The 15,160-nt window shown below is 45.6% G+C and overlaps 1 protein-coding gene across 1 annotated transcript in view; it reads right to left on the bottom strand.

Annotated features, from left to right (window-relative positions):
* Positions 1-15,160, bottom strand: part of CIMAP2 (ciliary microtubule associated protein 2) — a 114,377-nt gene that overhangs the window by 23,065 nt on the left and 76,152 nt on the right. The window contains exons 7-8 of the mRNA XM_085602536.1: positions 7,059-7,226; positions 5,167-5,298 (exon numbers count right to left, since the gene is read on the bottom strand). Of these exons, the coding sequence (XP_085458662.1) occupies positions 5,167-5,298; positions 7,059-7,226 (300 nt within the window). The remainder of the gene's footprint in view (positions 1-5,166; positions 5,299-7,058; positions 7,227-15,160) is intronic.

The following is a 15,160-nucleotide window of genomic DNA, read 5'->3' on the forward strand; positions in this document are numbered from 1 at the left end:
CTTCCCAAGTAGGTATCCGTGTTCGAATGGGACGCCCCAGCATGAGCGTAGCCGGGCATTTGCCTGTGGTAGCGTGTGGCGTTGTTCTATAGGCTCTTAGCACTTCATTAAGAGCTGTTTGCAAGTCTCTCTTGTCAATGGTGGCTTGCTGGAAAGTCTTTTTGAGCGTGGCCATGAATCTCTCGACAGTGCCATTAGCTTGGGGCCACAGGGGCGTGATTTTGCGATGCTGGAAGTTCATGTGCTTCGCGAAGTCACTAAATTCATGTCCGTTGAATGGGGGACCATTATCCGTTTTCAGTTTCTTGGGAACACCCCAGGCCGCAAATACTTCATCCAAGACTGCAATGGTGGCGGAGGCGCTGGTGGACGGCACGAACTGGGCAATGGGAAATCTGGAGTATTCGTCCACTATCACGAGGACATATTTGCCGGATTGCAGTGGTCCGTAAAAGTCCATGGCTAGTTCATGCCACACTCCCTGCGGTAGCGGGGTCATCTGCAGCGGGGCTGGAGGATCACCGCGGCTTACTAGTTGACACTGGGGACAGTCCCGCAAAGTGAGTTCCACCATTTGGTCGAGGAGTGGGAACCACACACGCTCTCTGAGAGCTCTTTTCGTCGCGACCACTCCCCGGTGGCCCTCATGAGCAAGGTTGATGATGCCTTGCCGTAATTGACTGGGGATGACAATCCTCTGATCTCTTAACAGCAGACCATCTGCGGTGACGGACAACTCTTCGCTCACATTCCTAAACGCCTGCATTTCCTGGCGTACCTGCCGATCACTCTCTTCCTCTGGACCCTCCTGTCTCCACCTGTTGATCTGCACTCGGCGTATCACCCTCTGCAACATCACATCTTGCCGGGTTGCCTGTTGAATAGCCTCCAAAGTAACTGCTGGTGGTCGAGCCTGGTCCACCACAAAGTGGATGTACTCCTCCGCAACAGACGAGCCAGATGTTTGAGATGCTCTTGGGTGTCGTGACATGTAGTCAGCTGGGTTGGCTGGCTTTCCCGGCTTGTGGATGATGGTATAGGTGTACTCTTGCAAGCGCAGGCCCCAGCGTTCGATTCGAGGTGGCATTTTGGCTCGGGGATTTCCAAAAATGGTGACAATAGCCTGATGGTCGGTCACCATGGTGAAGTGCTTGCCGTATATGAAAACATGAAAGTGTTCACAGGCCCACACAACTGCGAGGCTTTCTTTCTCTGGCTGGGAATAGGCCTTTTCGGTGTCAGACAGGCTTCGACTGGCATATGCTACGATATGTCTCTGATCCGTGTCATTGTTGTATTGAGCTAGAATAGCCCCTAAGCCCACCGGGCTAGCATCCACTGTTATCTCTGTCTTGCGGTCAGGGCTGAAATATGCTAGACTGTCAGCAGCCTCCACTGCTTGTTTGATCTCCTGAAAAGCTTGCTCACACTCGGGAGTCCAGACAAAAGGATACCCTTGCTTGGTCAGGATTCTGAGCGGATGACTAATGGTGGCATAGTCCTTGATATATCTAGAGCAGTAGCTAGCCATTCCCAAAAATGACCGAATATCACTGACGTCTCGGGGGCTCTTGGTGTCATTTTAGGGCGGTCACTTTTTCAGGGTCAGGCTTCATTCCAGCTCCTGAAAATATGTGTCCGAAGAATTTGAGGGTAGATTGGTGGAATTCACATTTGTCCTTGTTAAGAGTTAGGATAGCCTCCAGAAGAGCATGGCAGTATTGTGTTCCTGAACATTGGCCGCATACACGAGGATATCATCGCTATAGTTCAGCGTGTTGGGGATGTGGTGGATAGTCTGGTGTATGGCCTCCTGAAAGATCTCGGCCGCCGAGGAGATGCCAAAACTCAGTCTTTTGTATCGGTAGAGCCCCAGGTGCGTTGCAAAGGTTGTGATGTACCGGGAGCTCTCATGCAGCTCCAGCTGGTGATACCCTTTGTTGAGGTCCAGCTTTGAGAACACTCGGGCACCATTTAAAGCAGAGATCATATCGCTCAGATGGGGTCCTGGGTGTCGTTCTCTTTCAATGGCGGTGTTGGGTAGCCGCATATCGACACACAGCCGAACCTTTCCAGGAGTCCCCTTCTTTGGAACAATGACTACTGGCGATACCCATGGCGTGGGACCTTCCGTTCTCTCGATGATGTCAGTTGCCAACAGATCCTGAAGTTGGTCCTCCACGGCTTGCTGGAGATGGAACGGCACTCGCCGTGGATGCTGCGCCACAGGCCGAATTTGATCGTTGATGTGTAAGCAAATTTGACACCGATTCATTTTACCAAGCCCCCTGAACAGTTTCTGGAACTTGTGGATGATGTCTGGAACGTCACTGACACGATATAGGATTTCCACTAATCGCAGTCGCTCGGCAGTCGACAGACTGAGTAGGCAGTCGGCCTCTGGGCCTTCGATGACGTGGATGAAAGCGGGTACCGACGTCGTTCTGTGCCTCAGTGTTGTTGAGAATTTCCCTAGACAGGGAAGTGGCTTCCTGGACATCCAGGTGTATACCCGAACATAGGCGGGACTTAGTGGTGGCGGAGGTTTCATTTTTTTGTACTCGGTCACAGGAATGTAGTTCAGTGCCGCCCCACTGTCCAACACAAATTTGGTTGCATGCTCTCCTACACTGATGTCCAATCGGGGATACTTCTTGAGTTGGTCCGGGTCAGCAACCATACTCGCGTATTCAACTGTGTATTCTGGTTCATGAGATGTTGATCTGGATTCTCTGGAGGGGGACCTCCTCGATCATCGAGATCTCTGTGACTCTCTGCTAGAGTGTGAAGATCCTGACGAGGACTTTGGGCGACCTTGCACCGCTCTCGCGTGATGCCGTCGCGTGTCCACTCGAGACGACCTGGGTGGATCTTTCCCTTTCTCTCGACGATATTCCCCACACATTACTTCAAAATGGTTGCTCCGACCACACTTGCGGCACTGTTGGCCCATGGCTGGACACGCATCTGTATGTGGAAAATCATATCCACACCTGTAACACTTCCTCGGACGTTCCTGTTTCTTGTCTCGCCTTCCTGACTCATGCCGCCGACGTCCGGAATACTGATGGCACGAAGGTGGTCGGGAATTTCGCGGTCGCTCTCTCGACCATCGGCAAGAGCTGCTGGCTTGTACCGGTAGGCTTGCTCTCTCCTTTCACTGCGTCCTGCCTCCATTTTCTTGGCCTGTTCCTCTGCCTGATCATGCACCGCGTCATCTCCTCAATTTCATCGAGATTGTGACTCTTCTTCAGCAGCTTCCTCCGGAGTGTCTCTGACTGGCAGCCATCAATGATGCGTAAGCGGATGGCATCCTCTGTTGAAAATGTGTCGAAATTGCAGTGGCGTAAAAGACGGCGTAACCTTGTTATGTATGTGCTCATCATTTCTTCCTTCTCCTGACGAGCCAGTTGGAACATATACCTTTCATAATCCACGTTTTTCTTGTGCAGAAATTTCTTGTTTAACGCCTCTCGTACTTTGGCGTAAGTCCCAGTGTCCGCCGCAGGGAGCTCTTTGATTATTTTACTGATGTCTTTTCCTACGAGATTGCGCAGTGCAATTAGTTGGTCTTCAATTTCTGTTACTTTGGACCCCTTAATGTAGTCCTCGAAGTCCTCAATCCATTCCTCCCATCTGGGACCCATACTCCCTCCGGCCAACAGCGTCAAGGGTTCTGGGGGGCGCAGATGTGATACTCCCATCAAGATGGGTTTGGCCTCATTTCGTACTGGTGAGCCGTGATTTTACATCTTGTTCCTTTCTTGCTCCTATGTGTACTTATTTGTTGTCTTGTTTTCTACTTGCACTTACTTGTGCTTGTTCGCTGAGGCACTCTTTCATTTGCCAATGCTTGTTACTCGCTTCTTATCTTGACTTGTGCTTCCCTGGTTATGCACGTGCTCTTCTTTCCGTAGAATTGTCTCCTGAAGCTAACTGGTGCCTGACTCTAAAATGGCCGCCCATTTACTTCATAGGAATGTCCTTCTGGGGTGCCTGACTCTAAGATGGCCGCCCGACTGGATCCCACGAGGCTTGACTGTCCTCGACTCTTTCCCACACTCAAGGCTTCGGCGAGGACTCACCCTCAGTCTTTTCTTTGGATTCTCGCCACTCCACCATTCAGGTAGGCTCGGGATCCCCTCCCGACTTCTTCTTCGGGCGCAAGTGCTGTTCCTCACGCATCAGGGGTGAGATTCAATTACGGCGGGACAGCGCTCCTCTTCACAGCACTTTCACAGTCTCCGCTTTTCCTGGCATCCGATCAGCACGGCAGGATTGGGTTTGGGCTCCCGATTCCTCTCTCAGGCTCACACAGCCCTCAGTTCAACCGGGGCGCGTTTTAGCATTTTGGCGCGAACAGCGCTCACTTTAAAATTCTCTTCTTCCGCGCTCGACCACGCTATCACCACAGGGCTCCACGCGATCTGTACATCGCGGAGCGCAGACAATTACCGCTGGTCTTGTGCTGCAGACGGCAGTCTTGTTGGGGCTCACGTGTCGCAACTGCGACCTCCTCTTCGTGATGCCCGGGGACCGAACACTGTTCCTTCTGGGTTCAGGGATAGCGGACTGCTCATCCCACCCTCGTCGCCAGCTGTCGTGTCTTGGACGCAATGAGGACAGACACGATGGATACTTATTCAGAGCTTTATTCTTTACGTCTTGATGGTTCCCGGTCCCTACTCTAACTGCCTCTTCCCTTGATCACTCCTCCTCTTCCCCTCACCCCAGGACTCCGCCCACCCAACTACTAGACTGCTCATAACATTACAGGTCCCCCTCGGCACTGCACTCTGGCCGGAGAGCTCCTGATTGAGCCCGGAGGGGGCCCCTCTACGTACCTTGCAGGGAGGCCCCCTCACTTTTCGTTACGCCAGTGTCAGGAGGTCCACCTCCTTGAAAACAGCTCCACCCGTTCTCGCCGCCAGCATATGGATTGGGGAACACCATGCACGGCCCCTCGACACCGGACAGGACACACCTCCACCCAGGTGTTCATCATCAGAAAAAACAAAAATTGAACTTTTTGTATAGTGTGGTAATATTACTTCACATTCAGGGATGAGAACATTCGGAAATAATGTCACAGTTTTCTGTTCGTGTCATTGAATATTTGAAACCATTGTCCAGGACAGTTTCACATATAATCAGAAGGGTTCTTACGTCACTTGTGAAGAACAGGCTGCACAATCTGTTGTCGAACCTCCTGGCTGATGAGTTGAAGGGAGGGTGCCCTCGCCCCAATGTTGGCGCAGAAGCGGGCTTTGCTTCGTATGACGCTGGTCCTGGTGCGTCCTAAAAGACAAAGTACCACCTTACTGCACCAGTGACCCTCTGCAGGGTGCACAACTGCTTCAGTTCACGCTGTACACTCTTTAGTTACAATGAATGTTTATGTTTGTTTTATACTCCACCATAATGAAATAGAGTAATTGCATCTTTGTAATAGTTTTCAGAATATTTAACAAGCATTGGTAAAGCTGCTAAGCACGGAATATAACTGGTAGTGCCTCTTCTGTGTGTTCACTCATCCTTCAATGCACTTACTCACTTGTCAGCCCAGACGTGCAAGGGGGAGGGAATTCAGGTAGTGGCAGCTATCCCTAGCGGTGGCTTCTCGGAGGTAAAGGCCCTCAACAGCCTGTTCTCTCCCGATCCTTCCTGCTTCCGCCAGCCAGCAACTAGACCACGCACTGCCTTAGCCACAGATAGTGGTGAAGACATATGCTTGGTTAAGGCAAGCGTGGTAGCGCTTGCAAACCTGGAACAGGCGTGGCTCTGCCTGCATTGTTCCAACTGTTTGCCCCTGTCCTTGCTCCACTGTTGAAATATAATCTCAGCATTCTGACATGCAGCCAGGAGCAGCTCCCAGAACCCTCTCAGTGTGCCTTCTCGGCGCTTTGCGATCCCAGCTACTACCAGTTTCTCCAGCTGTGCATCCTCAGGTTCAGGTGGCAGACTTGCAAGCTATTACTATTTTGCAGAAGCTTTCCCCCCATTTCAATCTCGCCTATTTACGCGTTTATAGCGATTGGCAGACTGCAGTAGCAAGACCGCTGACTTCTTAGGTCAGTAATAAGGCCTTATGCCCCTCAAACTCCAGAGATTTAGTATTTCCTACTGCCATGCAACTGAAAGTGTTGCACTGTCATAAAAAAGGAAAACTCTGCATTATAAAAATGACAGTAACACAGTAGAAATAAAAATATATTGCCTCTGTTCTTGCATCCTTGAGTGAGTCCTGCGTTTACTTGTGTGAATGGAGGAGCCTATTGACAAGCCGGTTTATGTCACGTTTGCACCACACAATGTAGTGCATGCATGACACAAACCTTAAATGAGATTTATGAAGCCACGCAAGGCCACTATGCGTGGCCGAGTGGCCCCATAAATCTGGAGTAAAGCGTCTTAGCGCAAATCGCTGGGTTGCCTTACTCTGCACAAGGAAGGCCTTCCATGGGCGTTGTGTCAGTGTTCCCACATAACTCCTATGGTTTTTGACGCATTCCCAGTTTTACCAGAACTGGTAAGCCTGGGAATGCGCCAAAATGATATGCCTTCCCAGGAGAGGTGTAATGGGGAGAAATATCTTATTTTCTCATTGTTACTTCCTCTTTCTATGTGTGCTGCATTCTGATCTCTAGTTTTCAGAAATGTCTGGGATTGGTCAATTTCACTAGGTGCCGTCTGCCCAAACATGGCAGCTACCTGCACACCAAAAAGGACTTTTTGAGAGGAAATTTGAGAACTTTTCTGTAGTCTCAGTTTAGGGTCACTCCTCTCCCAGCTCTAGGTGGGCTCTGTATCTCTATCGAATTGCTCTGTATTTTTGCCTTCTTTTTGAACGTCACTTTTCACAAAAACAGTTTTTGAAAACCATCTCTCACAATCACATAGAAACTGGGAGCAGTCATAATGTTCCGAAAGAGAATGAAAAAAACATATTCTTCATTCACTCCTTGCAAATTAAGATAATCACTCAGTCAAGGCTACATTACACAATAAGTATTCGGAAGGTGGAAATTCAAAACACACTCCAAGTAAGAATAACTAACCGGCTTCCTTGGGCACTGAGCAAGAGTGCAGTTGCAAATCCTCTCTGCGGGGACATGTGGGTGCTCGGATATTGGGCCAAAGACTCCATGCTTCCTTTTCTCAGGGCTGTTTAAGTCTTCTAGGAAGCTTGTCACATTTGCAGTACCTAGCTCCAGGTTGTTCCCTTTCTGAAGGTTCAAGACAAGGAGAAGCACAAGGATTAGTGCAATCAGGACCTCAGACACCACTCTTACCTTTAATGTGCAATCATGTGCCGCTTATGGGTGTCTCCATGTGCCAATGAATACCCAGTAATCTTAAACTCATTGATAGGTTCAACCTGTCGACCCATCAAAGAGCAAGATCCAGGAAGGGTTTGCGGGTATCCACAGTGGATATGTATGTTTCAAATTTACATTTCACGAATTTCAGTGAAGATTAAATGTATAATTGTTGTTCATTCAAAAAATACTTTTAGATTTTATTGTTTGGCGGCTCAACAAGCACAGCCATACTTATTTGTTAACGTCAGCCGAAGAGCACAACCTCCTAAACGAGCTAATTTGTGTAAACATTTGTATGCACAATAACCCATGCTGGATGCCTGCTCCTAAGATTCTTTTACTGGTTTGCACTCCGTGAGATCATTAGGAAAGAAATTAAACAGGTGGAAAATAAAATACATTACATCACTTAAATGCGTTTTATCGTTTACGTGCGATATGCAACCCCTCTTATTCTGAACTCAAGTTTGGTCTTGACCTTTGACCCAGCACTCTTCGAAGTCATTGTTTGAACACTTTCTTCAAAAGGCAATTTTTAGTGATGTATTTTATGATGCTTAGTGCAATGAAATAAATCAGCAAATGCAGTGAATTATCTTTCAGCCTATTATAGAGTTATCTGGGATTCGTGTTGACGAACACGTTATTTACCTTCGGTAACGATATATCTGTAAGAAACATAGGTTAGTTTGTGGAGAGTGTCTCTTTTTAGATCGAGCCTAGCGTCAGCACGCATGCGCTGCTCGCTCTGCGAAGCATGCTGTATTAGAGTATGTAGTGGAAGCCCCGCCCACTCTCCGCCCATGTTTGTCATTAGCTTGTGTTAGTGTCCTTCTTAAATGCTGGCTTCTGATTCGTAAACAGGCTTGTTAGTCCCTCCTTGGTACCGCCTTGTCCCCATTTGTAACCTCCCACAAGGACTGGCCCTTTTACTTCGGTTGTTACAGGGTACCTGTTCTTAAAGTTGTAAGCACTATTTTCTTTATTGAGTTTCTCTCACTGGAGGCACAACGTGCTTTGTGTACATTTAGCGCGCCATGTGCGCTTTTTCTTTTCAAGCAGCCCGGGACAATGGCGTACTTCTTTCCAATGTCATAGGTCTCGCATTTAAATGCGAGACCTATTGCATTGCAAATATTTTTATTTCAAAGCGGAGAAGCTAGACCGAATACTTAGCGAACTCGGCAAAACCCTCATTTCTACAGATCCTGGGCTGGCCTTTGAGCCAACGCCAAGGGCGGCGCCCTCCAGAACGGTGCAGGGTCTGACTGCAGCAGTGCCCCATGCCCTTCGAATTATCCAACTGCATTTTGTTTAAACCATTTCCGAACTGACTGATGGCATCCACGTTTGCATTTTGTTTTTTGTGGGGGGGTTTTCTTCTTTTTGTGGTGGTAAACTTTACCCTCCCCTCCCTGCAAATTTGTGTCACACAGACAATTAAAGAGGGCGAGGAGAGGGTTACAAATTTGTTTCCACCCCGAGCGCTATCTGAGCAAAGGCCAGCTATATCCCCCCCTCCCCCTCTTGCATCAGGCCCTGGGCTCATGAGTATTTAACAATACCCCAAACAAAGGAAATATTAAAATAGGTCAAAAATCCTAGGGTTATTCAAACCAAATAACTGAATCGAAAGTATAAAAGCAAAAAGAAAAAAACATAATAGGACAAATGTCAGTTAAAAACGAGGATGCGGGAAAGTATGTATCCGTGATACGCTCGGTTGTATCCAATGCTGTATTTCGGAAAGACTGGCATGAGAATTATAGTGCTCAGGGTAAAATAATGCACAATATGAGGGCCTCGCCTAACTGGTAGATTTCAAGCGTTCGTCCAGAAGTGTGTCATATCTTAGTTCATGTGTGATAGAATTATACTCTTGTGAACTTTCTTTGCTCACCACAATCTGTGTCTACGCTTCTTGGTCTTACTGGATATCATGGAAATTGCTTGTGTATTGCCCATACTAAGCTCTATTGCAACAGCCTACTACTTATTCCTTAGGATTCCAGTGCATGGCCTGTAAGCTGCGTAGCTCCAGCGGACATGTTAACCCACTGAACTTGGTTACAAGTGTTGATAGACTGCTTGCTGGCATGTTATTATGCAGTGACTCCTATATATCGACACCTCGTCTCAGGACACCAAGGCCTGCCGCCGCCTGTACACAACCAGCGGGTGACTCCAAGCCACCTGAGGATGCGTGAAATGGGGCAGCCGGGCCCCCAGCGATCCCGGGGGATTGGCATTGCAATGAGTAAAGAGAGGACAAGGCGTCCATTCATCTGGTCGTGTCACAATCCCACCGTGTCACACGGCGCATGGGGCGACGCTCTGCAGGCTGCACTGCATAATTCATTAAGTATTTAGGATGTATCTGTGAAGAGTTATGTAAGCGTAATATGGCCGTCACATATTTGTAATATGTGCTGGAAGGTTGGTGAGGCACGTGGTAGACAGAATTAATACCCTCTTGTGTAACCGTTTGTGCTACCTTGTTGATGTTTCTTGGCGCTAAAATATTAGAATCTCAGATGGTAATGGCATTTTCGTGGCTGATATTGAGAGAATGAACCGCCGAGTTGGCCCTGTTGGGATTATTACTCCCGTCCGGTCCAGCAGGTTTCCCTTCAGCGCCTTTAGGCTTGTCTCACTGTGTTAAGAGTGTTTGCAGTCTCACTGTGCTTGTCAGTGTAGGATCGTTTTGCCCACTTAACTACCAGCCCCCGTGCAAATAAAGAACAGGGTATGCATTTCGAAGTCTCCTCCTGAAAAGACTGCACCACACTGATATATAAAAAAAAGCATTTGCAATGCAATAGGTCGCGCATTTGCGAGAGTTTGAACTGTTGGCATTGTGATATAATTGACACACTACGAGTTGTGTAGTCCTGTAAACAATAATCATCATCCCGTGGACTTTTGTGACACGTGCTCATTGGCTTCTCTGATCATATTTAATTTTAATTGCAATATGTTTGTGTTATCACTTTTATGATCACATTGCAAGGTTTGTCACAAGTCTGAAACAAGTTTTAATCCACTTCCCTGATCGTTGAATTGCAATATACTTATGTGATCATTTCTGTGAGGACATCATGCACATATGAACTTGAGGGTTATCGTCTTAGATGATCAGGACCTATTGCAGCAGCTAGAACTTGGCATCAAAAGGCCACACATAAGTTACTGCACCCGGACATTGGGGGGGGGGGGGGGGGGCAAGTTTTGGAAAAAACAGAAGTAGAACTATGAATGAAGCTCAATGAAGGACAATTTGGAGCTCACTTTACCAGGGTGACTCAGAAGACTCCCAGATTTTGTTGCCAGAAGCCAGTGTTCAACTTGAGCTGGTGGTTGCTGGTGGGTGTCACTGGTACTCATTTTTGGGGACCAACACTTATTTTTATGCATACTTTTCAAGAGACACTCCCTTGGATCCTTCTCCTCCCTGCTTTGGACCCCTCTCCTGCCTATTTCTATTTTGACTCATTCACTCTTGTTCCAATAAAACGTCTTTCGGGGGAGGAGGAGAGAGGGGTTCCCTCCAACTGACTTCACTCACCTGTACATGTGTCAACATCCTTTCATCCTCCAGAGGGATTTATCACCAATTATCTGAAGTTGCTGCTGGAGATGCAGATTATCAGCAGTAGTGCATCCTGAAACAGGCAGCTCACTAGGGATGTCTGGCAGTGGGGTAGGGAATTATCAAGAATATAGAGTTAAACTGACCTATTAGAACGTCACACTGATTTTTTTATTTTCTTCCTTCAGCTCTCTTGGGATCAGTGTCATCTGCTTGCCTAGCAGGGACTCCTTGCTGGACACTGTCATCTACTGGCAAGCAGCTGGCTCTTTGGGGCAAGGGAGGGTTGGGATCCACTACTAAGAGCACACCAGTCTCCAGCTGCCAGAACTGGATATTATTTTATTATACTTTCAGTTAATGCTGATACCTAACTGTGTGCTGCTAGCCCAGGACATGCTTCAGATAGCCATATTCATAGCTGAACTTCTTGGTTGTTTCCTGGCTTTTTTAAGAACTCGCTGATCTCTGTGGAAGAGCCTTATGTAATCTCATGCATAGTAAATGTGTGGAATTGCTACTCTATGTATGAGAAGAAGAATACCATTTTTACCCTAAATATTTTGTGAATTAGTTCACTGGCCAGATATTGGTGTAATAGTCAGTACATGCCTCCATGCACTACACCTAGCATTGCACAATACAACAATCCAGCTGCTCATAAGTAGAGATGACCCAAAGGCTCTCTTCTGTGCCCAATAGCTTTCATGCAAGAGGCACTGGGGGATACATGAGACAACAAACATAATGGCTGGTTTGTGTCTACAGTGGCCTAGTGGGCAAAAAATGTTGGACTGGAATATAACCCTGAGTAGATTCCAGTGACTGAGATTCATTTGAGCATTCTACACACCCTTTTTGTTTTTTCTTTTGTTTTGGAAGGAAATACCCCTTTTCCAGAAGACTACGAACAATAGGTAACTTTGCCCAACTACTTGCCTCTGTCCCAGAGATATAACCCACTAGAAACTTCCACTGATAACATTTTGAAAGAAATCTTCCTAAATTAGCATACTACAAAAAGTGTTCAACTAAACTGTTACTCCACACAAGAATATTAATTTGTTATTGACAATTGTCACCTTTTTATGCTGGTTTTTGTAGGATTGCTTCATATTGGTTGTTGCGTCAATTAACAAATATACCTTTGTCTGAAACTTATGTTCTTTACCTCACTCCTGGGCTGATTTGTTAAATATCAGGCTGGGTCTTGCCTCACTCATCCTTTTTCATTGGTTTACACATTGAGTTTATCAAACTAATAGTTGCCAAGGGCACTTAAAGAAGTTTAGTTCCTGTCTGTGAATGGTTCACTCGGGTGATTTCAAAGCATGTTTGCGGTGAGTAGAACCATTGCTTCCCCTTAAGACTTCCACTGGATCTGTGAATTTTGTAGACACCAATTTACCTCATATCACTGGTAAGTGATAAGTGAATGCAAAAAACAGCAACATTCTCCTTTAAAATACCACTCTCAGACAAATCAACAAATAGTATACCTTCTGCAAACCAATAGGCACTACTTATGATATCAGTATACCATTGTTTATATAAAAAGGTTGTGTTTCCCCCTAATGCTAGATTTCCATACAACAATGCTATACAATCTGTCGGCACTGCAATTTACCATTTGTATCCAAGGACTAGGGGTAATTTTGTATTCCAACTGCATTGAGTATGTGTTCCCTCTGTACTCTTGACTATGTAATGCTATGAGTACAAGTTGTGTCCCAAAGCCTTATATAGGAAAATAAAGTGGGAAATCACTCAAATAGGGCAACATTGACAAGGAAAAAGTGGTCCCTTTGGTTGTCAGCAGTGGATACCCTAAGGTAATGACTTGTCTTAATTCGGATTCACCTCAAATAAATGTGGTGGCAGCTTTTGAGTTAATTTTGAAGGAGGTGAAATCTAATCTCGTGTACAATGCTCCCACTCGTAATTCCACAACTCAGGCTGGTTTGATTCAACTTATACCAAGGTTCTAGCTAATCTTCATAAAGCCCTTAAGTCAATCCTAGGGAACAGACCCTGGTCAGACTTTCCTGCCAACAAAATAAAGAGGCCAGAAAGGATAGGCAGAAAGTACTGAAAAAGGAGGCCTGGGACCGCCTTCATCAGGCTACACTTATAAACAACTCAAGAGCATTTTGGGCAGTAATTCTCCATTCCTGACAAACAATTCAGATCCTACTCTTGAAACCCATGTGGCTGAAGACACCGGGATTGAGTATTTCCATAAAATCTTTGGCCTTATATATGATGGCCTGGAATCTCTCCCAAAAGGTACCCTAGCAACATCCAACATATTTTTATTATTTGATGAATCTGAGGTCCGACGTGCCTTAGAGTAGTGTAACAGGAATAAGGCCCCTGGTCCAGACGGTGCACCAGTTGACATCTTTTTTGAGAATCTGGACCTGTGGGGACCCTTCTTAAACAATGTTTTAACGCTATAGCGTGGGGCCACCAGAATCATGGTCAAAAACAATTATAGTCCCAATGTATAGGAAAGGTGATGAATCACTGCCTACAAATTATAGACCGATTTCTTTGTTGGATGGCACTGCTAAATTGATGGGACGAGTCTTATTACACAGATTAGAAGAATGGGCCACAAAGAGAAATATTTTAATACCCGCACAGTATGGCTTTAAGAAAGGTAAAGGCACATTGGATCAATGCCTAAATCTAAGCTTGCTTACTTCCAAACACACCTTAGCTGAAAGGGGAACGATCTATATGGTCTTTATGGAGCTATCAGCAGCGTTTGACTGTGTTTCCCACTCTCAACTATGGCATATCATGGAAGAGATGGGTATCGATAAGGCCATTATTTCTTTTATAATGCAACTGTACACTCAGGCTACAGTGTGTGTGAGCTATGGAAATAATAGAGAATGCACTAGGAGGTTCCAGATTGAAAGAGGGGTTAGATTGGGATGCGTCCTCGCTCCCTTTTTAAAATGTTCTATTTACACAAATGGCGTAGAGATATATAGGGCCAAAGCTACCTCTTTTGCGATATATGGAGCAGGAGTATGGGGACACACAAATTCTGAATCACTTCAATCTATAGAGAATAGTTTTCTGAAAAAGTAAGTAGCCCGCCCTAGTAGCTGTTCCCCCTTTAATTGCCACAGTGAGCTGGAAGTATCCTATATATCCAATCAGGTCCGTCTAGCACCAATTCTGCTGTGGCACTCAATAAGGAGAAGGGAATCACTCTCTCACTCAATATATCATCAAAGACTGTCTCTCCCTTGATAATGTTCAAAAGATCCCATAGATCTCGTATATGTCCGACATACTTTGATCACTCTAGGTTTATAACACCTCTTTGAGACCCCATCTACATGTGCGACCGGCTCTAAAAAACGAATTAAAAAGTATTTTTTAAGTAAAATGGAAAGAGAAAGATACTAATATTATGATAATAAATCAACGGTCTCAACCTATTTGAACATACCTGCTATCCCTGAGGGATCAGCCTCCTACCTGTCGTTTGTTACAATCCCTCATCATTGATTTGTATTATTATTGTTTGGATTAAATCTTATTCCTTGAATGTTGGGCTACCCTTCTGGCATTTATTTGCAGCAAGCTTTGCCTCCTTGCCCATGCGATGGAGTATCGACCCAAACTGACCTTCACTTCTTCTTCTTTTGTAAATCTTATACACAGTTTATCAGAAATTGTTATCTTTCCCATTATGTGCATATATCATTTTAGGCAATGCTGACCAGGATTATACTTTTTGCAAGTGCTCCTTGATCATAAAGTTTGTTACTGTGAAGCGTATTTTTTATGTTGATCACTAAAGGCAAGAAGGTCAAATAAGTAGCTATGACAAATAGTTATTTTATTAATCTATTTTATTTGCTGTTTTTATGGCTTTTTAATGTATATTAATATTATCTATGAATTTTGATATTGGATTTCTTGTTAATATAACTGTGCTTTTACAATCTATGTGTATTTTAGATCGACTAAAGTATTTTGACAGACTGACTATGCAATGGTAGCTTGGGCAAGCAATCAAGGTTTACTTAAAAGGTCATAGTTGGTTTGGAATTCCAACAATGTACAGATTGCAAAGTAATTATTCACAAAAGAATCAATGCCCATTCGGAGATAAATATCTAGAAATGTATGGGTCTTTATTTATAGCTGGAAGTTAAAGCCATTAAAATGAAGACACAGCGATGGGTCTCTTGAAGTCCTGGCACATTCTGTGGCTGAGATATGA

The sequence above is a fragment of the Triturus cristatus genome, chromosome 4_2 (assembly GCF_964204655.1).
Source record: "Triturus cristatus chromosome 4_2, aTriCri1.1, whole genome shotgun sequence".
NCBI lineage: Eukaryota > Metazoa > Chordata > Amphibia > Caudata > Salamandridae > Triturus > Triturus cristatus.